Source organism: Gymnoscopelus microlampas (genome assembly GCF_963454915.1).
Source record: "Gymnoscopelus microlampas genome assembly, chromosome: 1".
Classification (NCBI taxonomy): Eukaryota; Metazoa; Chordata; class Actinopteri; order Myctophiformes; family Myctophidae; genus Gymnoscopelus; species Gymnoscopelus microlampas.
In genome coordinates, this window is record NC_139962.1 from 58,580,367 (window position 1) to 58,608,226 (window position 27,860).

The following is a 27,860-nucleotide window of genomic DNA, read 5'->3' on the forward strand; positions in this document are numbered from 1 at the left end:
AAATCTATACTTTTGCAAAGTCAGCCAATCACATTACAGCTAGTGTCATCACCACTAGCTGTATTGTGATTGGCTGACTTAGCAAATTCAGGACTGTGATTGGCTAGCGAAACACATGACACATGTGCAGCCCTATGAATAGCAGTATGGACTTAAAAAAAGCACTTTTATGTTTTTTTTTTAAGTGAATCACTTCCATCACTGTGATGACCACTGTGACCACACCGCCCACTTCACACTGGGTGTGATTTGTGAGTGGTGCCGAAGGCAACCACTCCTATATCTAGCTTTGTCTGTGTGTCCGTATGTATGTATGTATGTATGTATGTCCGTGTGTCCACCAAGCTAACATTGGTCAAGCATCACGTGACACGTGACAATATGTTGAAAGGGTGTGCTTTGATTGGCTAGCGAGACGCATGACGAAATAGAGCCCTATAAATAGGTGTGTCACTTCGAAACATTGTTTACATGTTTCGAAGTGACAGTGCCATCAGCCAAGCTAACATAGCTTGGCTGATTGAACATGTTCTAATCCTTAGATGTTCTAATCTAAGAATCAGAACATTTCTAGAAAGCTATGGTTAAAGATAGGGTAAGTGATTTCCTTTGGTTAAAATAGCACGGGTCTCACATATTCTAGTCTGTTTTCTATGTCTGTCCACAAACATTGATGACAACATCAATACAGGGCTCATCAAAGGCACCACTCACTTCACACAGGGTGTGATTTTTAGCGGCGCTAGCTGCTCTATACCTTTAGGTATAGAGCGGATCCTGCTCTATACCTGACTTTGTCCGTGTTCACCGTCAACGTTCTGATTGGTCAGACCCGTCAACAAAGTTATTGGTCAAGCTTCACGTGACACATGGCTATAAACACATTATAAACATATATCGATGACAAAATGTATCAAAGGCGCCGCTACCTTCACACAGGGTGTGATTTTTTAATAAACATTAGATTTTTTTCCAGAAAACTAAATGAGTTAATACCATAACAATCAATACAATATTCAAGTATACTCAAAATGTTATCCTGGGAGAAACTCAAATCAGACGCGATCAAGTAAAGAGAAGTGTGTTGTTTGTGTCGGTGTTCATGCTTTAAAAAACCCTGATAAAGTAAACCAGAGCACGCCGTTTTGGTCTCAACACAGACATGCATCTGATAACCTGACCTGACCCCCCCCCCCTCCCCCCCACCCAACCACCCACCCACCCACCCCGCCGCCACCCTCTTATCTCGAGGTCGAGGAAGGGAAAGGAATACTTGTGTGGCTTTTTGGGGACTGAAACGTGAGTCTTGTGTCCTGCGTACTGCACACACACACGCGCACACACACAGCTGAGATAACACAACAAGCCCCCCCTGCTATTCTTTTATGACCTGGAAGTCAGACTGTCCACAAAGAAACAATACCGCCTGCATATAAATATATATATGTAACCCAGTTTACACAGTGGAGAAACAATTCAATCTGTCTGGCCACATCAGAAAACTAGGCTAGCAAGTCATTTAATATGGTTACAAAGCTGTACTGAACGGTGCAATACAGTGACTCTCTCCAAAAAGCGTGTCATTATGGTCCTGTGTGCAGTACAACAAGGCTCGACAAATCGTTTTTTAAACGTCACATAAAGACGTCATTCTCGATGCTTCTTCACGTAGCCCTTTAACACATATACTGCCAATCCCGAGATATCTCGGGACATTAAATCCACCCGTTACCTGCGTATCCCGAGATATCTCGGGATCGTCTTTTAATGTGGTTTGATAACGAAAAAAAAATGTTTTGGTACCATCCTTGATTTTTTTTTTTTCCCCATGATGCTTCCGACCCATCCTATGAGAACATTTCCGACAACCGTTTCCGGTTCGTTTTTTATCTTGAAAAAACAGTTTTTCCCTGGTTTTGGCTAAAGATCATGGTTTTCACACGGTTTAAAAAACGAATGGTAAGCTCCGGTTGTATTTTCTTTTCTTTGATCGACGAACGGTTATCCTCTTTGTGTTTAAAAACGATCTGATAGCCGATCGGAGGCTAAGCTAATCTAAGATGGCCGGTGGGGAAACGTCACAGCCACGTCACAGCCAAACGGATATGACGTTTGCAGCCTCTTTTCGCCGCTGATACCACAGAAGAAGAAAAAGAAAAAAAAGTGTAAACATTATGAGGGCTCGTACGTCCGTCGTTGCTGTTTATAAACACCATCCGATCGCGGATTTTAATGGATATAATTTTTTTGTGAACGGTTCAAAAGGCTATAAAACTCAAAAACGCTGGCAGTGGGTGAGTACCTTATGAATAAACTCTGGCAGGGAATGTGTTAAGACCTGAGGCGATTCTTAAAAATGTGTTCTAAATCCTAACAGTTTTTTGAAAAAAATAAATCAAGATTTTTCAAAAATAGCAGATCTACAAGCTCATAGCGCGGCACTCGGTGCCGCGCTATGAGCTTGTATATCTGCTATTTTTGAATAGCCAAAGAGATCTAAAGTGACACAGATTCCAGGTCTTAATGGGCTAGTTCTCTATCTGTTGTTCAGTGACGGCCAGAGGGTGAATGTTTTAGAACCCCCTGGAACCCCCTCAAGGACCCCTGGGGGTCCCCGCCGGACCCCACTTTGAGAACCACTGGACTTTTTTCTCCAAATATTTAAACATAATCTTTGTGGTTGTGTCCAATCTGATCAATGTCAATCAATGGGATTTCTGTTTGTTAAAGAGAGAGGCAGACCCCTGTTACTGAACAAACACTCTATAGGAATAGTTACTATTGGAATATAGAGTTTACATAACAAAACAAAAACAAAAACACTTTTTTTAACACATTGTGTGCCAAAAACTGTCCGGACCGTTTTTGAGAAGCCGTGCGTTATGTGCCATAAACGGTCCGGACCGTTTTTGGCCCATTTTTTAAAATATATTTTTCCCACGTGGGGCGCTCTAACGAAACTTTGGGATCATCCAAGGAGTCTCTCACTCGGTGCCGCGCTATGAGCTTGTATATCTGCTATTTTTGATTTTTAGCTCAAATCTAAAAATGACACAGATGCTTCTACAGATCTTAATGGGTTAATGGGTTTACACGAAAAAACACAAAAAAGATAGGAGATAGTGAGGTTTATGCCCGACAGCAACGCTTACACTACCCAGGATGCATCTAAAACAATCAGACGGGCCCAGTTACAGATGTGTGATGTGTCAACAAAAAAAAACATCTAAATTACTCACCGAAAAAAGTGCTTGCAAACATACTGCTGGAGGGTTTGGGCGACGAGTAAGAGGGCGAGTCTCTGTTGAAGTCTTCCGAGTTTGGAGACGGCGCGTACACCTGTGCCGTGAGGGAAAAAAAGAAAAGAAACGTTATTAGCGAGGCGAACATATGGAGCCGCCAAGCCACAGGAACGCTGGGAACCATCCGTCAGGCTGAGAGCAGAGCTGTCATTATATCGAAGAGGCGTTCGCTATACAGCGCAACGCCATCTTATCAAGTGTTGCTCATGGAGTCTATAGAAGCTGATGTCACTTCAACCACATTTTAACCACAAACTTTTTCCTGCCAAGGACCCCCAAATGTATATATATTTGGCCGTGGACCCCCCCCCCCCCATCTGATTTTTTTTTGTGCCAAGGAACCCCCAGAAGAGACGATTTGTGTTAAAAAAGAATTCAAAAGTATTCCAAATCGCAAAACGCGATTTTTTGAACAAAATGTTTGAAAATAGCAGATGTACAAGCTTGCAGCGTGCCACGTGTGAGCTTGTACGTCTGCTATTTTTGAATAGCATAACCCTAAAAAAAATAACCCTAAAAATCTAAAATGACACAGGCGCTTTCCCGGTTTTAATGGGTCAAAGATGTCAAAATGTTTCAAAAATAGAGACAATAACCTGATCTACAAGCCAATCTACTGTTAACCCATTAAGACCTGGAACGCATCTGTGCCACTTTAGATTTCTTTGGCTATTCAAAAATAGCAGATCTACAAGCTCATAGCGCGGCACCGAGTGCCGCGCTATGAGCTTGTAGATCTGCTATTTTTCGAAAAATCCTGAACTTTTTTTTGGGGTGATTTCTTTCGAAAAACTGCTTAACGGGGCCATCCACACCAGGCACTATTATATAACTATATTGTTTTAAGAATCGTTGGATCACAGTCTACATCATACACCCATAATGACAACGCCCGTGCGGATTGCTCATATAATTATCCCTCTTATAGTCAAAAGGTATTGTGCTTGCTTGGTGTGGACGGCCGTGAAATGGTTAATCAGCAGCATTCGCGTCTCAACCCCGGAGAGGCAGCAACAGACTCTCAACACAATTTGTGATATTCCAGCTAAATTATGCAGACTTATGCAGTACTGGGGGGGCATATAGAAATACATGTGGTCTCCCATAAGTATCCATGCATAAGCAAAAAATAATAATCACAAACACAACCGCACGTGTGCGCGCACACGCACACGCACGCACACACACACACACACACACACACACACACACACACACACACACGTTAATGACTCTGAAAGACCCGGCGAGTCTCTCAAACTGAAGCACTGGGTTCATTTGCGAGGCTCACGCTGAGAGAGAGAGAGAGGAGTGGATTATCAGGGAGTATTTGCATTTCAGATCATCTCGGTGCATCTAATGGAAGTATAATGACCGCCCCGGCTCGCTCACAACACGCCTTTTACCATAAACGCTCGGGCAGAAAGAATTACAGCGGTTGAGCACCGCAGAAATCAAACACGACGAGGTTTAGGGAAGGAAAAACAAGAGACTGGGGTTTTTTTTCTCCTTTATTTTTCTACCTGCCGAAAGCTGGTGGTTGGTGGTGGGTTGAGGGAAAAGGAGCACAAAAAAAAAAAAACAGCACAAAGACCACGCTGTTGTACAGCTGTGTGTGTGTGTGTGTGTGTGTGTGTGTGTGTGTGTGTGTGTGTGTGTGTGTGTGTGTGTGTGCCAATCTAGATGGGAGGATCAAAGGCACTGGAGGCCAAACACCAGTGATGTGGTCTCTCTGACTTCATCCAGTCCAGATGGAGGGAGCGAGCGAGTGCGGGTGGGAGAGGGAGAGAGAGAGAGAGAGAGAGAGAGAGAGAGAGAGAGAGAGAGAGAGAGAGAGAGAGAGAGAGGAGTAGAGGATAGAGTAAATCCAGCAGGCCACAGACAGACAGCACCAGGCCCGTATACTGTACATCGCCATGTACAACAAATCACAAGCAGACCTGCTGACCAGATCTCACCTGCCTGCTTCCACCATCTGTCTGTCTGTCTGTCTGTCTGTCTGTCTGTCTGTCTGTCTGTCTGTCTGTCTGTCTGTCTGTCTGTCTGTCTGTCTGTCTGTCTGTCTGTCTGTCTGTCTGTCTGTCTGTCTGTCTGTCTGTCTGCCTGCCTGCCTGCCTGCCTGCCTGCCTGCCTGCCTGCCTGCCTGCCTGCCTGTCTGTCTGTCTGTCTGTCTGCCTGTTTGCCTGCCTGTCTGTCCCCTTCCTGTGTTCACTCGCCACATTACGTTCCTCTTTTAACCCCCCAAAAATAGCAGATGTACAAGCTCTCAGCGCGGCACAAGCTTGTACATCTGCTATTTTTTGGATAGCCGACGCTAAAATCTAAAATGACGAGATGCTTTCACGGTTTCAATGGGTTGCCAACCTAGCACACGCACACGTGCACGCACGCACACGCACACACACACACACGCACGCACGCACACACACACACACACACACACACACACACACACACACACACACAGATGTTAGCGTTGGATCCTAATGCCCCTGGATGTGATGATGATGATGATGGGGGGGGTTTACGGAGGTTGTTTACTTGGGGGGGGTGCAAGTTGTTTTTCTTCCCCCATCACCACCACCCACCCAATTCATGACATAGTGCTGACAGGAAATGTGCAGCGCAACCAAAATACATGGAGTATAATTCATTCACTCACACACACACACACACACAGACACACACACACACACACGCACACACACACACACACACACACACGCGCGAGGACACACATGCAAGCACACGTGTGCTTAATATCTATCCAGAACTCCAGTCAGCTTAAGCCTGACATTCAGGGCAGTCAGTCAGGGTTCTTGCTGAGTGAGCAGTACTGTAGCAACGTTGTTGTCTGGCTGTGTAATCAAAGCAACCTCGGGAGGGGTGGCGGGCTCTCTCCCTCTCTCTCTCCCTCTCTCTCTCTCTCTCTCTCCGTCACTTCTGCCTCGCACATGTGACCTGGGCTGGCAGGACTTCTGTGGTGATCCCAGGTTATATCCTCCCCTCCGTCCGTCCGTCCGTCCGTCCGTCCGCCTGAGCCTCAATGGGCAGCATATGGCAGTGGATCAGGCTAATTGTCCTTTTTTTGTTGTTTTTTTTATACCCAGGGCTAACCAGTCAAAGCATTAATAAACCAAACCCCCAAACACTGGGTGGGTGGGTGGGTGGGGGTGGGTGCCCCCCCCACCCCCCATTCCCAATTCCGCCAGGCATCCTCTCTGAAAGAGAGCCGGCCCGCCTGGGTTTCCCTTTTCACAAGGACATTAATTAAAGAGCCGTCGCTCACGACCGCGCCGAGTCCTGAGCCAACAAACGCCAGGGACTATATACGTCGGTTTGTGTGAGGACAGGGGGGCTTTTTTTTCCTCAAAATGATAAAACATCCTCTTTGCGCAGCAGAGTACCAAAGTACCCGCTGAAAGTACAACATCTAAAAGAAAACACTACTTTGCCTCATTGTCTATCGCGCCTGTGTTGTTTGCCACATAGGACGGTGTCGAGCTTAGTTTCCAGTTGTTTCCCGCTTTATAAAAAAAATGCTGTCTCATCATCAGGGCCAATTAGGCGTTTGTATATCGTTGCTGTCGGGCAGAAACCTCTTCTCTCCACATTCTAACTTTTTTGTGTTTTTTCGTAAATTAACGTCCCTACTTGATCATACTACAGTGTCACATGATCATCAAAAGTAGCAGATCTACAAGCTCGAAACGCGGCGCGAAGCGACGCGTTTCGAGCTTGTAGATCTGCTACTTTTGAATTTGAATCCTGAAAAGTAACAGTTTTGGACATGAGGTTTCCACCCGACAGAGGATGATAGATAACAATTTGTATTTGAACAGTCAATAAAAACACTCAATTTTTGCATAAAAGATAATGCATATTTCTATGCGTGTGTCAATGCAAAAATAAAAATCCTGCCATTTATATTGTAACCAGATTGTATCAGGTTGAGTCGTTTTTTTTAATAACACTACTACTTAACAGCACTGTGCTTCTCCTCAGAAGTAAGTTACACCGTCAAATCCTCAGTGTTAATTTGACCGTTTGTACTGCAACTCCGCGAGTGGACTCTCGCGGGTCCATTTGGTTACATTTTTGTCCACTCGCAGGGGTTTCGACTTAACACTCACGATTTTACTGTGTAAAGAATCCATCCCCACTGCCCCCCCCCCCCCCCCCCCCCGTATCTCCATGTCTGTTGCACCGACTGCCTTTGATCTTCATGCCGCGGCAGAGTCGCAACTTCAAATGGGGAAAGAAAAATACATTCAAACCAATAAGTCTGCATGTATGGAACTCAACGCATGATAACGGCAAGGCAAGAAGGCAAGGCCAAAAAAAAGATATTCAAAACGTTGAATAACATGCAGGGAAATCAGGCCAACGGCTACGAAAGTTCAAAAAGGGAGGCTCAGAGTGGGACGGCCGCCAGTGACAATGGCGTGTCCTGTTTCTGTATGTCATTATTTGGAATCAAACCGTGCCTCGGGGCACGTCTTTTCAAGTCTAAATCTTACTCACTTACGAGGGCTAAACAGTATGCAGCGCCGACACAATGGTTCTTCTGAAAGTGCTACACAACTCGGCCCCCGTCATGAAAAGACATTTTCAAACATTTCGTGCACAAAGTCGACCAAAAAGCCCTTCACCAAGACATTTCAAAGCTAGTGTGTGTGTGTTTTTTAACCCATTAAGACCTGAGGCTTACTAATGTCTTCTAAATCCTAACAGTTTTCTGGAAAAACGTATGTTTCTATGTCAGTGGTTCTCAAACCTTTTCGCGTCAAGGACCCCCAAAATGATATGCATTTGGCCGCGGACCCCCATCTCAAAATATTTAGTTCCAGGGACCCCCCAGAAGCAAAGATTTGAGTTAAAATGTTCGCTTTAAAAGAATATAAATATATTAGTTTGCACACATTTTCTCGATTTTTCAAAAATAGCAGATCTACAAGCTCATAGCGCGGCACTCGGTGCCGCGCTATGAGCTTGTGTATCTGCTATTTTTGAATGGCCAAAGTGTAAAATAATGCTTTTTAGCTCAAATAAAAAAGTGACACAGATGCGTTCCTGGTGTTAATGGGTTAAAGGGAATGCCTGGGATATTTATGAAAGAACATTTTCACCGAGAACAATTTTTCATAGATATGAACTTGATGGGGAGTGTTCGGGGCAGGTGGAATCAGGCAGTTATTTGCTTTAAAATAAAAAATAGAGGACGCAACCTCATTTTTCATCTGCTATACGCGCAAATTTCATATTTTTCTAGAATGTGAGGAGAGGATACTAAACGTGGATACTTCCGTGGGTTAGCAACTCAATGGGGCCTGAGGGATCTTTAGTCCGGAAGGGAAACACCTTAGACAAATACATTACACCCTTCCAAATCCTCCCAAATACACCCCCCCCCCCCACCCCACAAAAACAATTGAGCATTTCTTTATCATGGAAGAAAAAAATTCAATACTTCACACCACAAAACTAAAAAAAAAAATCTTCTTTTTTTGGGGGGGGGGGGGGGGGGGACAGAACTAATTTCAACCAGGCGTGCTTGTTTACCCACAGATAAGATAGAAATGAATATAACAGAAATGGCCCTGCAGGAAAAAAAATGTTTTTCAGAAGTCATTGTGTAATCCCATCTCATAATTTGATCTATAATCCGCCATCAATCCCGTCCAAGCCAAGCATCACACTAACCAGACAGCACATCGATGTGCATTATTAGGCCACAGAGCATTGGGTCTGTAGCAGAGACCTGAAACAGGAGTCAATGGAAAGATTTTGTGCGCAGGTTCAAAGTCACGTTTTCAGTGTTTACCAAGAAGATGAAGCTTTAACCACTTAAACCCATTAAGACCTGGAACGCATCTGTGTCATTTTTTGATTTGAGCTCTAAAAAGCATTATTTTACACTTCGGCTATTCAAAAATAGCAGATATACAAGCTCATAGCGCGGCACCGAGTGCCGCGCTATGAGCTTGTAGATCTGCTATTTTTGAAAAATCGAGAAAATGTGTGCAAATTAATATATTTATATTATTTTAAAGTGAACATTTTTAACTCAAATCTTTGCTTCTGGGGGGGGTCCCTGGAACAACATATTTTGAGATGGGGGTCGGCGGCCAAATACATATAATTGGCATGGAACGTTTGAGAACCACTGATATAGAAACATACGTTTTTTCAGAAAACTGTTTAGAAGGCGTTTAAGAATCGGCCTCAGGTCTTAAAGGGTTTAAACCGAGTCCCTCAGGGCTCTATGCTAGTGTATTTTCTGTTTTCTGTTATTGTGGGGAAAGCTTTAGCTGAAAATAGCTGATCGCCAAGCTCTGCGGCGCGTTTGTGAGCTTGTCGATCGGCTATTTTCTGCCAAAGCTTTCCCCACAATACGGATGTTGGGGTTAACGTGGTTAAAGGGCCTTCTTCCCATCGAACCAGCCTACTGAGAGACAGGTTCTTTAACCACTCAAGCGCTTATTTTATACTTCGTCGTATGACAGTGTTGTGCAAAAAAAAAAGACGACTTATACACGGTCAAAACGCATACTGTAGCTATCGTGACGCAATGCGAGTTTGCAGATTATTTTTTTTACCCATTAAGACCTGGAACGCATCTGTGTCACTTTAGATTTCTTTGGCTACTTAAAAAATAGCAGATACACAAGCTCATAGCGCGGCACCGAGTGCCGCGCTATGAGCTTGTAGATCTGCTATTTTTGAAAAATCGTGAAAAAATATTTTTCTGATTTTTTTCAAAAACTGTTAGGATTTAGAAAACATTTTTAAGAATCGCCTCACTTAAGCGATAAAAAAACAGCAGCAGCAACGAGATTAATCCCCGAATCCCCCCAAAAAGCGTCTTCCTCCTAATGGTGATGGCAAATACTCTTCATCGAGGTTTTAACCTGTTGCACAGAATAGAAGTATACATGTGTATGGCAAACACACAACTCGATTCGCTCGATTTTTGTCTTGGTGAATACCTGTTTTGAACTGGCACTCGCCAAATACAGCGTAGCTAAATAAGGAACGGAGCAAAAATCTATTCTGTGTTTCATATCAACGTGGAAATGTGTCTTGACATCATTTTTCACTAATGAGCCACAGAAGATATATCAGCGAGCTGTTATACCCTATCTGTATTGGTCCATGGCCAGAAAAACTGTTCTCCCATTGCTCCAGATGCTGAGCCTGTACTCTGTTATTTTTAACAAATTCATGTGGATTACGTTGATGCTAAGAGCGAACATTATCTTTCTTTTTTTCCGTGCGAGGAAAAAGAAAACCATGATGAAGTTGGTATTGCTTATTTATCAACGGGCGTTTGATCATACGGTTCTGACCCATGCTGGTCCACATGCTCCCAATTTTCCCCCCATCACCAAACTATAACACACGGCTGTTAATACTTAATATGAGCAAAGATCAAAGTGATCGCTTGTGTGTGCTGCGGGAACCCCAAAAAAAAAAGGAATTGCCGTAATGGGCTTATGAGGGGAAAGTTAAAACACAAGTCTGAGCAAGCTGACCTTTTTAAACACACATCAGACAAGAAGTCTAAAAAATCTGCCCCGACTGACTGGGCGGTATTTCTTCTAAGAACCTGCACTTTCAACGTACAACAAAGTTTATGTAACAGAGTAAACATCCGCTTATAATGAACGGTGGAAATCTCGGCGTGTAATTTGCTTATGACAATTTCATTATTTACGGATTACTGAAATACACCAGAGAGAGAGAGAGCTCAGGCAGGGGAATAATAATATAGCCTTGGGCACATGCAGAACCTAAACCTGTTAGGACGTTTTGCTGTGTGAAGAGCTGTTCTGCATGTGTCTTATTAATTAAAGCCAGCCATATTATGATTATACAGCATCTGATCTTGAGGAACTTGAAACTGTCACACGCTGCAAATTAACTCGTACATCTAGACACATACATACACACAACTGATGATGCTTGCCGTTCACAAAAATTCATGCTCGCGCACGTGCACTCTCTCTCTCACTCTCTCACACACTCACACTCACACACACACACACACACACACACACACACACACACACACACTCTACAGTATTGCCTAACGCTCCCCATTATGAAACATAAAAAATGTTCGAAGGAAAGACAAAATCAAAGAGGCTAGCTGCTGAGAAGTCCCAGAAATCACATTAGGCTCCCTGTAGCGTCAAGAATGCCGACGTGATTAAGAACAGATGGAGTAACAGCAACACTCGGCTGCTTGGAGCTCAATCTGCAAACAGGAAAGTCTAACCTCAACAGGCAGCCCTCTTTTGCCTTAATCATTCCCAGACTCCCACTTGTTATTATTTCAACCCAGTCTCAGAGCTCAGCCAACCATGCCAGTACAAATAAATTCCCTCGGTGCAACAACTTTTTCTCGCATGTCTACAAAAACGCCGATTAATTCTGTCTACTAAAAGAAAGTGAAAGAGAAGAGCGGTTGTTTTAACTTTTTTTTCTTCTTAACCACACACTTGAGGAGGTGTTCTTGTGTCTTGTATCTTCATGTACAAGACACAAGTAGAACAACAGTAGATGCTCTAATGTTTACAACACATTTATGTATATATATGCACATCAGCTAAATGACAGTACAGTATCACACAGCTATGACTGAGGCAGAATGACTGAAGCAGACAGAAGACACGTGCACAAGTGCACCGGCACACACATTCACACAGAGTGTCACACACACGCGCACACACACACACACACACACACACACACACACACACACACACACACACACACACACACACACACACACACACACACACACACACACACACACACACACACACACACACACACACACACACACACACACACACACACACACACACACAGAGAGAGAGAGAGAGAGAGAGAGAGAGAGAGAGCAGGCAACACATGCAGTACCGGTCTCCTCTACATGAAACCCAAGGATGAACTGCAAGTCTAGACATAACAGTAGTAACAACAGAAACAGCAAAAGCGAAAGAAAAGAAATCCCTGTCTATCCCTCTCTCTCTCTCTCTCTGTCGCTCAAACACAGATAAATACCACAGAGACACACACACACACACACACACACACACACACACACATACACACACACACACACACAAACTCACCGATTTCCCGTTGTAGTAATACATTAAGGAGTTACTGCCCATTCCAGGGACAGGGTAGGCGCAATACATTATACAGCTTCAACAATTTACAAGAACGCCGAGCATTAAAGTGTAATTAACTGCTGCTGTTGTCAGGAAGAAGACGACGCGGGGCGCTATAGCAGAAACAACTGGCCTCTCTCTCTCTCTCTCCCTCTAGACGCGTACGTACATCCACAGCCGCTCCAACAGGGACTAATAATTCGTCTCAGTCCTCCCCTGGCCCTTCCACACACAGACACACACGCGCACGCACACGCACGCACACACACACATATACACACACACACACACACCGACCCGCTCAGAGGCAAAACGTATGCAAAGCTGGGCCGTACCATCTCCCCGCTCTAGCAAGAGGGGTGGTTCTGTTTCTTCTGGTGGGGAAAGGAGGGGCTGCCCCGTTGCTCAGTGGTACACCCCGCTCTCTCCCCCCCCCTCCCCCCCCCCCCTCTCCTCTTTAAGCCACGCAAGTGCGCGGCTGAGGCACAGAGGAAGAAGAGAGTGAGGGAGGCGAGGGAGGGAGGGAGGGAAAGGGAGATGAGGAGGAGGGGGGAACACGAACGGAAAAAAAAGAAAAGATAAAGGGAAGTGGGTGGGACAGAAAACAAATGTGCGAGTGGATTTTACAAAGAGAGAGAGAGAGAGAGAGAGAGAGAGAGAGAGAGAGAGAAAAAAAAGTATAATTCCAAGCATTAAAAAAAAACAATGTTCTGCAGCAGAACCATAACCAACTGGAACTAAAAAAGCATTTAGTTTTAAGAGGGATTTTTCATTCATTTGCTCAATTCAGAAGCAAACAAATGAAAGCATGAATAAGTGCAATGAGCCTGCATGCTCCCATACACAGGTGTCTAGTCCTCGAGCAGCTAATCTTTTGTTTTTGGAACAATTAAACGAGTGTGCAGGCACAGTGAGGTAAAACATCTTTTTGTTGTTGTTGTTTTTTTTTGCAACACAGCCATCTGGCATATAAGATGTAACCTGCTCCCACACTCTGCACCAATTAGCATTGAGCATTGTGGGGGAAAGTGGACACTCAGCATGAAAGCGATAAAAAAAAAACTAATGGCGAGGTGAAAGAGAGAGATGGGGGCAAAATGGCATAGTTCCAGGTATAAAGAGAGAGTGTGAGAGAGAGAGAGAGAGAGGTTATGTTTATCAAAAAGGATAAATGACACTTTTACTGCTTTGGCAGAATGCCAGCACTTTTTTAGAGGAGCGGGCGACTGTAAACAGACAGAGTTGTTAAACGCGCAACAGCTGCAACGGAGGCCGGTCTGTGACGTCAGGGCGTACAGGAAAATAATAGTCCATTTCCTAAACCCTGGGGGCCTCAAGGCCGGGGGGGGGGGGACAGCGCTGGGGGGCAGAACCATAACATGAGATAGACATTTTTTTCTTTTTTTGCTATGGTTTTGCTGTCACTGTCTGCAGCAGAGCCCACGTTGGGCCCCTACCTTGGCCATGTGGGAGAGAGAACTGTATATAGCTGAGAGCAGTGCTGTAAAGTAACTATAAGTACACTTACTCAAGTACTGTACTTAAGTAGAGTTTTGAGGTATTTTTTTTACTTTACTGGAGTATTCCCAATTTTCAGTACTTTTACTTTTACTCCACTACTTCTCAGAGGCAAATATTGTAACTTTTACTCCACTACAATTATTTGAAAACTTTAGTTACTAGTTACTTTGTAGATTTCGATTATTATTACAACACATACATTAACCACTTCAGCCCTATATATACATTTCGGCCGCTTGAAAATAGCAGATCTACAAGCTCACAATGCGTCGCGATGCGACGCATTGTGAGCTTGTAGATCTGCTATTTTCAAAATATTTTTTGGGGGGAAATCATGTGAAATGGGACATTCTGCATAATGAGTACTTTAACCCATTAAGTCCTGGAACTGTGTCATTTTTAGATTTGAGCTAAAATGCATTATTTTACACTTTGGGCTATTTTTGAAAATTCGTGAAAATGTGTGCAAATCTTTGAATATATATATTTTTAAAGCGAACATTTTTAACTCAAATCGTTGCTTCTGGGGGGTCCCTGGAACAAAATATTTTGATGGGGGTCCGCGGCCAAATACATATCATTTTGGGGGTCCTTGACATGAAAAAGATTGAGCACCACTGATATAGAAACATACGTTTTTCAGAAAAATGTTGGGATTTAGGAAACATGTAGAATCGGCTTCAGGTCTCAATGGGTTAAGTACATTTTTATGCCAATACCTTTGTACTTTTACTCAAGTACATTTTTGAATTCCCGGACTCTTATTTGCAAACAGAGTATTTCTACACTTGCAGTATTGATACTTTTACTTATAAGTACAACATTTGAGTACCTTTTCCACCGCTGGTTCTACCTAAGGCCATGTGGGAGAGAGTAGTAATAGCCGAGAGCCCCATGCACTCCATACAGTCTGACTGAAAAACCTTTCATGTCTACCAGTGGAAGGCTTTCCTGGACCTAAACACAGGGGGGCCACGGTCCTACATACTGATTGAGAGCATTATTGTTATAGGAAGATGAAAGCCCCCACCACTTCCCTAAGAAAACTAGGCCTTTATTATGTTGTGTTTTTCTTCCCCCCCCCCCCCCCCCCCTCCAGTACTGTTATTATTTATCCGTCTCTTTCTTCTCCGGGATGCTTTTAACTCTCCCAAAAAAGCACTGGGTCTACTCTACTCTCTGCTGGTACTGCTTTGTATCGGAATCTGTTTCAAGTCGGGTGCTTTTTAAGGAAAAAATCGTCATGATAGAAGTGTGTTTGATGGCTCCAAAACAAGTCCAGACACAGAGAGTCGAGAGGGAAAAAAATACATGAAAGCTAAACGTGAAATGTGTGGAGAGAGAGATGGGGCGTTCGACTCGCCAACACGCAAATAAAAGCCGACCAACCAAGTGCTTTGCTTTATTCAGGACGTTGCCATCGCGTGGCCTATTTCTTTGTACTGGCTATTTATAGCAGGTACAAAGTGTATTGTTAACACTTTCTCAATAAATGCCTACATATTTCAAATGACTTTTTTTTTTTTTTTATCATAGTAAGCACAAGAAAGAGCCGGAAAGATAAAACAAGCGGAACGGCCCCTAAAATAAATCCTTTATATCAAAGCTATGATGATCTCAAGTCAAGTTTATTTCGAGTCAAGTTTAATACAAGCAAGAGAAGACTTAACGAGTTCCATCGCACATTTTAGATCCCCCCACATCTCTTTCAATAGAAAGAGACATCACCTTCCCTTTCTCATGTCAGGAATGTTTAGCGGTTTAAAGTAAAGTCCTAAAGTGTTCGTTCAACTCTGACAGCGTACAAACGGAACCAAATGGACCCTTAAGGGTCCATTTGGTTCCGTTTGTACGCTGTCAGAGTTAAAATGTCACAGGCCACTGCCTGGATAATACGTGTGAGAACAAGGTCTGAATTTAATTCGGAAACCGCCAAGTCCAACTTGCGCGGGGTGCGGCTGAAGGGGACAGAGAGCGGGTCCCGTCCCCACCTGTTCACACCGGTCTCCTTTCGAACCGACATTCCTGTCACTTAATAGGAAGGTGTTTTTTCTCGGGGATTTGTTTGGGGTGTTGAAAAAGATTTGAGACAAATCCACACTAGGCTGAGGTCAGCCCCATCTCACACGCACGGATTTAGCCATGATGTCATTGAGACAGGAAGATTGTTTCCTGTAAGAAGCTCTGGTTCTTATTAGGGAGGGCAGACTTGGGAGGGTGGGGGTGGGGGGGTGGGGGGGGATTCTTAATCTCTGTGAAGCCCCCCCCAATGAAATTCATGCACACAACAACACAACAACACAAAACATAGCCTTGACAATTCAAATTGACAACGTGCTGACCAAATCAAGCGCTTGTGTTTTTCTTTAAAAAAAAAAAAGGAAAAACCTTTGTCGGGCCAGAGGATCAACAACATGGTCAATGTGTGACTGCTGTTACCAAGGTTTTTTAAAAGTCTGCATCTCGGACTTCAAAGGTGCTGATCTTTCTCGTACTGATTTCCTTGGATGATTTTTTTTTTACCGTGGAGTGAGCGGAAATATTGACACATAGAAATGATGGAAACAGTCTGTTTCTCTCGTCCTGAATCTTAAAAAAAGAAAAATCTGAACAGTGTTTACGATTACACATCTTTTTATTATTTTTCATCAGTTTTCATCGCTACGTCGTGAATGTCTGATCTTGCCTGGTGGAAACTGAGAGCTCCATGTTTGTCCAGTGGTACCGCAGGTGTAACAGGTCTATGAATGATTTGGATCGTCACCAGTGTTGCCAGATTTTGCAAGAGAAATAGGCAACCGGGTGTACGAAAACAAGCCCAAAAGAAGCAACTATAGGCTACATGAGCACTTGTCTTTAAACCTATATAGGCTATTTGAAAAAAAAAAGTATTAAATAGCTCTATATTGTGATAGTACTCATTGCTATAGAGTGTTTGTTCAGTAAGAGGAGTCTCCCATGTCTCTCCAGCTCTTTATTAAACAGAAAATGCATTTTCAGTGCTCTCTCCTGATTGGCTTAAATGTTGTCACCTACTTGTCACCTACTACTACCCCTGTGACCGAACAAACGCTCTGTTGCAATGATTATTATCAGAATATAGAACTTTCACCTTTTTAACAAAAATAAAAAAAATACCTTTAATTTATGAAAAAAAGAAAAATGGAGATACAAGGTTTCTGCCCGACAGTGGCTATATTACGGTCAAATGAATCATGCCAAATGCCAATGTTGAAATTCATAACAAATAATTAATTATTTTGAGTGCTTGACACGTATTCGTCTCACGTAAACATCTAATGTGAAACGGATGAAGAACTTGTGAAATCTTCAGTCAGGGGATTTTATAATTCATCCGTAAATAAATAATCAGAAACAGGATGACTTTGACTTTGATAACATAATAGTGTTGTTGAACACAGATATTTCTTAATCAAAACCTAATTCCAGACTGGGTCATAAACATTATACACGGAATGTGCCTTTTTAAAGCTTGCATTTCTCTCTGTTGTAATTCAATGCATGCATTTTCAATGCATTCCACTGACTCATTCACTCTGCAGTGAATGAGTCAGTGGACACGCACACGCACGCACACACACACACACACACACACACACACACACACACACACACACACACACACACACACACACACACACACACACACACACACACACACACACACACACACACACACACACACACACACACACACACACACACACACACAGAGAGAGAGCAGCATTTCACACAAAAAAAGCCTAAGCTAATCATATTTATTTATTGTCTGAAAACAACTGAGGAAATGAGTGGTTTACCAGAGGATGGCTCCGCCTTTTCACATTCCAGTTTTCAGCAAAAAGTACAGTGTGTGTGTGTGTGTGTGTGTGTGTATCAGTTACTTGGGTCGCGACCCAAAATCTGTGGTGGAAGAAGCACTCTGATTTTTTACTCGGTGCCGCGCTGTAGATCTACTATTTTTTAGAAAAATCGTGAAAATGTGTGCAAATCTTTCAATATATATTTATTTAAGCAAACATATTTAACTCTCAACAAATGTCTTAATTTTTCTGAAAAACAATTGTTGCTATATCAGTGGTGCTCAAACTTTTTCTTGTCAAGGACCCCCGAAATGAGATGTATTTGGCCGCTGATTCCCATCAAAATATGTTGTTCCAGGGACCCCCAGAAGCAAAGATTTGAGTTAAAAATGTTCGCTTGAAAAAAATATATATATTAAAAGATTTTGTATGCTCAAAAATAGCAGATCTACAAGCTCATAGCGCGGCACTCGGTGCCGCGCTATGAGCTTGTATATCTGCTATTTTTGAATAGCCAAAGTATAACATGATGGTGGTTACACAGATGTCTTCCCGGTCTTAATGGGTTAAGTAAAAGTAGCTATACCACAATATAACAATACTCTGTTACAAGTAAAAGGAAATTCTCAGTATACTCAAAAAAGGTATTGGCATACAAAATATACTACCACAGTAAAAGTACTCAAATGCTTCAACATTGTTTTAAATAGCAGCTCTACAAGCTAACAAGCCTGTAGAACGTCTATTTTTGAAAAGCCAAAGTGCAAAATAGGACTTACTGTAAGTGGTTAAAGTGTGCAAAGTAACTAGTAACTAAAGTTTTCAAAGAATTGCAGTGGAGTAAAATGTACAATATTTGCCTCTGAGGTGTAGTGGAGTATGAAGTATTGCAACATGGAAATTCAAGTAAAAGTAAAAGTGCCGTACTCGAGTAAATGTACTTAGTTACTTTGCACCACTGCCCAAAGAAATGGGGTCGCGACCCTATGTTTAGGAAATGCTGGATTAGGGGAAACCCAACGGATGATGTGTCCATTAAGTGCAGACCAGTCAATGAAACGCAAGAGAACAATAGGAACACATCCTTATGCCACGCCCTCAATGCTTAGGTCATAATTATATACCTCCTGGAAAATATCTCTTTTGACATACTAAATATTCGGGTGAACCATATCTGCCCACTGGCACCAACTTATTTTAACTATTGGTCCGATACAATCTTGTATGTCAAAAATACCCAATCTATAAGCTCAAACCGCCACGTTGTGAGCTTATCGATCGTCTGTCTTCAGCAAAGAGATTTGGTGGGGAGGGAGAACAAAAAAAAGAAGAGGACAAAGGATAGAGCCCTGGGGGATACCAGTCAAAGTATGGAATATATTATCAGAGAAAAATCTTTCTTTTGCTGTTTAAATAGCACTGTCATTACATGTTCTACCGAAATTGCGTTACTTTTAGCTAAAATGAAGTATGCAGAAATCAATTACAAAATTAAATATGTATATGTAAAAAGAAAGACGATTCGAATTGATTTCTTTGATGAAACAGCTTTGTTCTTGCTACCTCCGAAATAGAAATGATTCAGAAATGGGAAGGGATGAACAAAAAGCTCTGACGATTCAGACGCATGAGTTGACTGATGGGCAATAATAGTGAAATGGGGCAGTTGGGTGAGTGCCAGGTCCCAAAGGAGGAGGAGAAGAACTGTCAGAGGCATCCTACCTTAAACCCCATTTCTGATTGTCTGTCACTGTCACATTAAGACAGATTAACAGGATGCTTTGGCCCCCACCGCCTTCACTCCCCCCCCCCCCCATCTCCCTCACGTTATACCGTAAATAACCCCCTGACCTACAAACCGAGGAGTTAAGAACCTCGCTGGGCGACTTCACATGCTTATTACGACATCGTTCCTTCCAGGTTAAAGCCAAGCTAAACAGTATTGATTGATTGAATATTTTATTAGGCAAAAAAAATGTAAAACAACACATTTACATTTAAAATACTTTGTCTAACAGGTCCGTTCATAAAAGTCCTTGCGGACTTGTTTCCAATGAGGGCCTTGGTATTCAATTCATAGACTATGTATGCGCACCCAGTGGTGGAAAAAGTACCGGTACTCACGTTTCAACATTCGAAATCCAGAATTCAAAATGTACTTGAGTAAAAGTACAAAAGTATTGCCATGAAAATGTACTTAAAGTACCAAAAGTAAAAGTACTCATCATGCTGAATGTCCCATTTCACAAGTTTTCAAAAAAAAGTTACTTTTGAAAATAGCAGATCTACAAGCTCACAATGCGTCGCATCGCGACGCATTGTGAGCTTGTAGATCGGCTATTTTCAAATGGCCGAAATGTATATATAGGGCTGTAGGGTCCCTGAAACAAAACATTTTCAGGAGGGGTCGGCGGCCGTATATATATATCAATTTGGGGGTCCTTTGGCACGAACAAGTGTGAGAACTACTGATTTAGAAGGCATGTGTAAGAACCCGCCTCACGGCTCTTAACGGGTTAAATCCCCGAGCGCGACACCGTCTTGGACAAAGCATAAAACGTGGCCTTTTCAGACGGGCCTCTAAATAACAAACACTCTACCTTAGTGATTGTTGACAGGCCCATGTTCCTCAAGACTTGCCAGCAGCCCTCAAATCAAGGCCTGCATTAATGCCGCACACTCACGCGAGCCCCACGTGAATAATTTACAACAGAGCGGAGCCCAGAATGTGAGTAATGACTTTAATCTGTGCATTATTTTCCTGCACTTTGTCCCCCTTTTAACTCTTCGCGCTCCGGCGCCATAGATGAAAGGAGTGCAGAGGGCCTCTGGTTTGTTTGTCTGTTCCCATTATCTCCCTGCCTCTTAATGTCAGCGCTGCGTTTCAGCAAAACCAAACAAAAGCTAAACACATGACCCTGCTGGTCCCTGGAGGTGGCTGGGGATTCTGTTCAGGATCATCCCCAGTCAAACTAAGGGGGGGTGGGGGCGGGTCTTATCTAATCAGCCATCTGATGGGCTCGTCTCCCTCCAGAGACCGGTAGAACCAGGGGTCAGGGGCAAGACTCTGAGACACACTACTGTCCCCCCATGCTGGTTGGTTGAGTGGTTGGTTGAGTGGTTGGTTGGACTGACGGACTAGTTAGTACAAGTCGACTTGACTGAAAGCTCACTCAAAGATTTAGTTCAAAATCAATTTGTATATCGTTGCTGTCGGGTGGAAACCTTGTATGTTCCTTATTTCTATCATTCTTTTTTAAATGTTGAATGACGTAGGGCATTGGTTCTCAAAGTGGGAGGGGGGGGGGACAACAGGGGGTCCTCAGCTAAATTAGTTAAAGGGATATTTCACTTCCAAACAAGTTGCTTGATTCAGTATTTAGACTAGATTTGATATTCATTGTATCAGACACGCCCCCTTCCTATACAAACCCATTGTAACTTCAAACTCCATTTTAACCATGATAGATTCCTTGAAAACACCCGTCCTTGGTTCTGGTGACTCGTATTGTCCTTCTAATGCGTGAGGGGGCTGGCGGAGTCAGGTTATGAGGGGGCCACGTTTTATAACTTTTTTTTTGTATTACTATACTTGTGGACATTGTACACAAGTCATTTTTACAAAACAGAAATTGCTATTTTTTAACCCTAACCCTATAAAGCCTGAATTATACTTACAGTATAGATGCGCACCTGTCGCGCACATTGGAAACAAAGGTCAAAGATCAGGTGTAATCTGCTGCTTTCACTGTGATGACGATGAGCGACTGTCTGAGTATAAATCAGTCATAACTCTCTAACCCAAACCCCATCCTTTAACCCATTAAGACCTGGTACTGTCTCATTTTTAGATTTGAGCTAAAAAGCATTATTTTACACTTTTGGCTATTCAAAAATAGCAGATATACAAGCTCATAGCGCGGCACCGAGTGCCGCGCTACGAGCTTGTAGATCTGCTATTTTTGAAAATTCGTGAAAATGTGTGCAAATCTTTGAATATATATTGTTTTAAAGTGAACATTTTTAACTCAAATCTTTGCTTCTGGGGGTCCCTGGAACAAAATATTTTGATGGGGGTCCGCGGCCAAATACATATCATTTTGGGGGTCCTTGACATGAAAAAGTTTGAGCACCACTGATATAGAAACATACGTTTCAGCATGCTGTTGAGATTTAGGAGACATGTAGAATCGGCTTCAGGTCTCAATGGGTTAAATGCCTAATCCTAATCATAACCCCAACCTCAGTCTTTTACTAATTGCATGGATAACCATAAATTAAAAAAAAGTTCAAAATGTCCAAAATGCTGCAGCATGTCTCCTAACTGGAACCCGCAAGCGTGACCACATTATACCCATTCTGGCTTCACTTCACTGGCTCCCTGTTCGCTTCAGAATTGATTTTTATGATGTTATTGTTTTTAAATGACTGAATGGTTTGGCACCTCAGTATCTCTGTGCACTTCTAGAAGTTTATACAAGGTCATTGTGGTCTGTGGACACGTTTTTAAGACCAGAGGTGACCGATTCTTTTCAGTAGTGGCCCCCACATTATGGAGTGCGCTCCTCTTCCATATCAAACTGGCCCCCACCATCGAGACTTTTAAATCCCCACCTTCATACCACAGCTTTTTGATTTTCTGTGCAGCACTTAGGAAACCTTGAGTTGTAAAATGTGCTATTTAACCCATTAAGACCTGGAACTGTCTCATTTTTAGATTTGAGCTAAAAAGCATTATTTTACACTTTAGGCTATTCAAAAATAGCAGATCTACAAGCTCATAGCGCGGAACCGAGTGCCGCGCTATGAGCTTGTAGATCTGCTATTTTTGAAAAGTCGTGAAAATGTGTGCAAATCTTAAAATATATATATTTTTAAAGCGAACATTTTTAACTCAAATCTTTGCTTCTGGGGGTCCCTGGAACAACATATTTTGATGGGGGTCCGCGGCCAAACACATATAGTTTTGGGGGTCCTTGACATGAAAAAGATTGAGCACCACTGATATAGAAACATACGTTTTTCAGAATGCTGTTGAGATTTAGGAGACATGTAGAATCGGCTTCAGGTCTCAATGGGTTAAATAAAGTGGGTTGGATTGGATTGGATTAAACAGCCATTTCCGTCATGAGGACCAGAAGAATTATCCTACAACCTGTGGGGACATTTGGACCTCGCAAGTATTGTAATACAAGTACACACACACACACACACACACACACACACACACACACACACACACACACACACACACACACACACACACACACACACACACACACACACACACACACACACACACACACACACACACACACACACACACACACACACACACACACCCTCTCCATCTGTCTTTAACCGTTTCAAAGATAAAGGTAGTGGTACAGTAGTGTACGATGCTAATAGGAATATGCCGTGTTTTGCCTTTTATTTTGAAACCCAGCAGGTCAGGAGCTGTCAAACTCGAGCTTAAGGGGAAAAGTTCCTTGAATAAACATTTACAGATTATGTACAAATATTTATAAGTAAAGGGTTTGGTAGGATCAGGATAAACATAAACATATAGAGGCAGATACAGTGCATAGGCACCGTGGTTAGATAAAAATGAATTATGGCACTTGTTGAAAGTATACAGAGAGCTACCCTCAGTGCGTATCGTCTCTGTCCAGTGGAAACCTCATAACTCCAAAACTGTTACTTTTCAGGATTTAAAAAAAAAATAGCAAAAGTGGCAGATCTACATGCTCGAAACTTTGACGATATACATTCCACGTTGCACAATGTATAAAAGCCTCAGTAAACCCTTGTGTAAATAGTCAAGCATTAGAGCTATCAAGGGACATTAATATAATGATAAGTATTAATAATATTTTAGTGCCACACCCACCTGGCTCTCAACCCTCCCGGCAACTACAAACCAATTGTCAGTACTTGATCAGAAAAATGGAGGGTTATCTTGTTATTAACCCATTAAGACCTGGAACGCATGCATCTGTGTCACTTTTTGATTTGAGCTGAAAAGCATTATTTCACACTTTGGGCTGTTCAAAAATAGCAGATCTACAAGCTTATGAGCTTGTAGATCTGCTATTTTTGAAAAATCAAGAAAATGTGTGTAAATTAATATATTTATATTGTTTTCAAGCTAACATTTTTAGCGGTGCCAACCGCTCTAAGCTTGACTTTGTCTCCGTGTCCGTCCGTCCGTCCGTCCGTCCGTCCGTCCGTCCGTCCGTCCGTCCGTATGAGCGCGGGATGAGCACGGCAAAGAAGCAAACAGCTATAACTTCCGTTTGCAGCATGCCACCAAGTCCAAATTTGGTATGTGGACTTAGACCACCAATAGGGACGAGCATGAATTGATGACGTTATCAAAGAGGGGTCCAGGGACCCCCCGCACCCGTATGAGCACGGGATGAGCACGGGATTTTAAACAGCTATAACTCCTGTTTGCAGCATGCCACCAAGTCCACATTTGGTATGTGGACTTAGACCACCAATAGGGACCAGCATGAATTGCTGAAGCCCCGCCCCCTCTGTCTTCCCATTGGCTGGCCTTCAAACAGCCATAACTCAAGTTCGCAGCATGCTATGGAGTACAAATTTTGTACATGGACTAAAGCCAGCAATAGGGACTAACTGTCATTACTTAAGCCCCGCCCCCTCTGTCTGCCCATTGGCTGGGCTTTAAACAGCCATCATTGCAGTTTGCAGCATGCTACCAAGTACAAATTTGGTAAGTGGACTCAGACCACCAATAGGGACGAACTGAAATGAGTTAAGGCCCGCCCCAAAGGCACCGCTTCCTTCACACAGGGTGTGATTTTTAACTCAAATCTTCGCTTCTGGGGGGTCCCTGGAACAAAATATTTTGAGATGGGGGTCGGCGGCCAAATACATATCATTTTCGGGGTCCTTGACATGAAAAGGTTTGAGAACCACTGACATAGAAACAACTATGTTTTTCAGAAAACTGTTAGGCTTTAGAAGAAGTAAGAATCGGGTTAAGCTAAATGTGTCTGATGCTTGGACATATTTGTGTTTGGCACAAACATTCAACACTCATCCTTTATAGATGAGTCAGACTTGGAAGTGCTGTTCAGCTGTTGGCCAAAAACACATTTGTCTTTTTAGATAATACATGTTTTTTCCTTTCTACATTTTTTCTCCCAATTTAGTTGTTATGCCAATTCCCAATTCCCTGTGCATTGTAGTCCCTTGTCACCGCTAACTCCTACAGCTGGTAGAGCACGTCAATCTGGTATCTCTCCTCCAACATGTGTTTCATCAAGGCTGACTTCTTCTCAGCTGACTACGAGGCATTTCATTGGCAGGACGTGGAACGCATGAGGAGGAACAGAGGAACATGTGGAGCTGTTCCTCCCACTTTCTGCTCCCTGACTACCACTGTACTGCAGTGGTTCTCAAAGTGGGGTCCTTGGGGAGGGGGGGGGGGGTTCCAGGGGGTCCCCAGCAAAAAGTGTTAATACAGCATCAAAATCGTTTTAACCACGTTATGCATTTTGGCTATTCAAAACAGAAGATCTACAAGCTCACAGCGTGGCACGAAGTGAGCTTGTACATCTGCTATTTTTGAACATTTGTGAAAAATATCAAAAATGTTTGGAACATTTTGAATAATGTAGAATTGTTTTAACACAAATATGTTCTTCTGGGGGTCCCTGGCACAAAAACATTTCAGTTTGGGGGTCCTTGACCTTGACATAAAAAAGAGTTTGAGAACCACTGCTTATCCTTTATACATTTTATAAATGCAAAAATTGCATAAAATTGCCAAAAATGTCGATGTCCTCACAAGCACAGTAATGCCAAAATATCGTCTGTCGGGTGGAACGTGTTACTTTATGTCGGGTGGAAACTGTTACTTTTCAGGATTCGAGCTTGTAGATCTGCTACTTTAGATGCTTTTGTGTGACGCTGTAGTATGATCAAGCAGGGCGTTCATTTACAAAAAAACATACAAAACGTTAAAATATGGAGATAAGAGGTTTCTGCCAGACAGCAACGATAAGCTAAACATCATTGACACCTATGTCATTACGTCGTTACTACAGCAACCAGTGGCACATGGCTGAAAACAGGTCGACGGTGTCACGACTATACCGATCCGATCCGATCACTTAGCAAACACCAGCGTTGGACGCTGGACAGTCAGTACTTAACCCATTAAGACCTGAGGCCATTCTTTAAAAAAATCTAAATCCTAACAGTTTTTTGAAAAAAATATAAAAAACATTTTTTCACCATTTAAAAAAAATAGCAGATATACAAGCTCATAGCGCGGCACTCGGTGCCGCGCTATGAGCTTGTATATCTGCTATTTTTGAATAGCCAAAGACATCTAAAGTGACACAGATGCGTTCCAGGTATCAATGGGTTAAAGATCAGATTTGAGAAACAAATTGGATTTGTCTGAACAAAGCCTTTAGTGTTGCTGGCACAGACAGCATATAGCAGAGAGTTCGTGCTGGTGGCATTAACCCAATCAATCCGGGCAAAGCATCTGTGTCATTTTAGATTTGAGCTATATAACCGTTATTTTATACTTTGGGCTATTCAAAAATAGCAGATCTACAAGCTCGTTTTTTTTTTTTTCAAATCTTGAACATTTGTGCAAATCTTTGAATATACATATTTTTCGAAACAACATTTCTAACTCAAATCTTTGCTTCTGGAGGTTCCCTGGAACAAAAATATTTTACAAATATACGCTTTAAAAATTAGACCCTCCAAAAATCCTTGATTATGCGGGGTAAAACTCTTGATTATGCGGGCTAAAATCCTTGATTTTGCGATGAAATATGCGTTGTTTTTTTTTGCAATTTTATGCGGTGAAATTGCGTGAAGTCTGCGAAATATGCAGAAAGTTGTGAAATATGCGGCAATACGAGAAATATGCCTTTTTGAAAAAACATTACCCCTGTATAATTATGTGCCATTTTGCTGATTATGCGGTAAATTATGTGAACGCATAATCGCACTTGTCTGGAGGGTCTAGAAAATATATTCAAAGATTTGCACACATTTTCACGATTTTCGCGAACATTTGTAAAAATGTTTTGTTCCAGGGACCTTCAGAAGCAAAGATTTGAGTTGAATGAGAAATGTTTAAAAAAATATATATATATTCAAAGATTTGCGCACATTTCCACGATTTTTCAAAAAATAGCAGATCTACAAGCTCATAGCGCGGCACTCGGTGCCGCGCTATGAGCTTGTATATCTGCTATTTTATGAATAGCCAAAGACATCTAAAAAATGTTCCCGGATGGAATGGGCTAAGAAGGTGCTGAGGTGACGAGCGCACCTGGACTCAGACGCCTGACGACTCGGCCAGAGGCAGCTGCGTTGGCAGAGCCCCTCCAGCAGCACACATATACCTGCGAGAGGCAGGAATATGCAGCTGCCGAGACGCAAACCCGCCTGAAAAGCTTTTGCTTGCGTAAGCAACCAGCCTGCCTTCTCTCCGCCACAGAGCCGCTCCAATAGCTCCGCTCCATGAAATAAATATAAAATACAAAATTCAACACAATGCCTTCCTAGCGTTAGCTTGTTGTTGTGTATATACCCGCTGGGGAATTCTCTCTTTAAGTGAAAATTATTTATTTCCTTTTTTTTCACCATTTATTTCAAAAATAATCCCCCCCTTTTCCTTTACGCTTATAGTCGTACTAAGCGCCCTCCCTCGGTCGGTCTAAAAATAGATTCAGGAGTTCAAATCGGATGGGTCTTGCGAGTTGCATGTGTGTGTGTGGCGTGTGGCGTGTGTGTGTGTGTGTGTGTGTGTGTGTGTGTGTGTGTGTGTGTGTGTGTGTGTGTATGTATACGCTACATGACGGAACTGAATCAAAATATTTATGGGAGCACATCCTCTGTGCGTTGGGGGGGATCTCACCCTGCAATGTAGCAGGATGTGAAGGCTATCTGGACGGGCCAGCTGGTGATTACAAACATTTAAATGTTTATTGGCCTTTTTTTCATCTTATATACAGACCCCCCCCCCC

The 27,860-nt window shown here is 42.7% G+C and overlaps 1 protein-coding gene across 1 annotated transcript in view; it reads right to left on the minus strand.

The window, feature by feature from the left end:
• tcf12 (transcription factor 12) overlaps positions 1 to 27,860 on the minus strand; it is a 196,963-nt gene that overhangs the window by 60,322 nt on the left and 108,781 nt on the right. Inside the window, exon 10 of the mRNA XM_084065046.1 lies at positions 3,240 to 3,339. Within this exon, the coding sequence (XP_083921172.1) occupies positions 3,240 to 3,339 (100 nt within the window). The remainder of the gene's footprint in view (positions 1 to 3,239; positions 3,340 to 27,860) is intronic.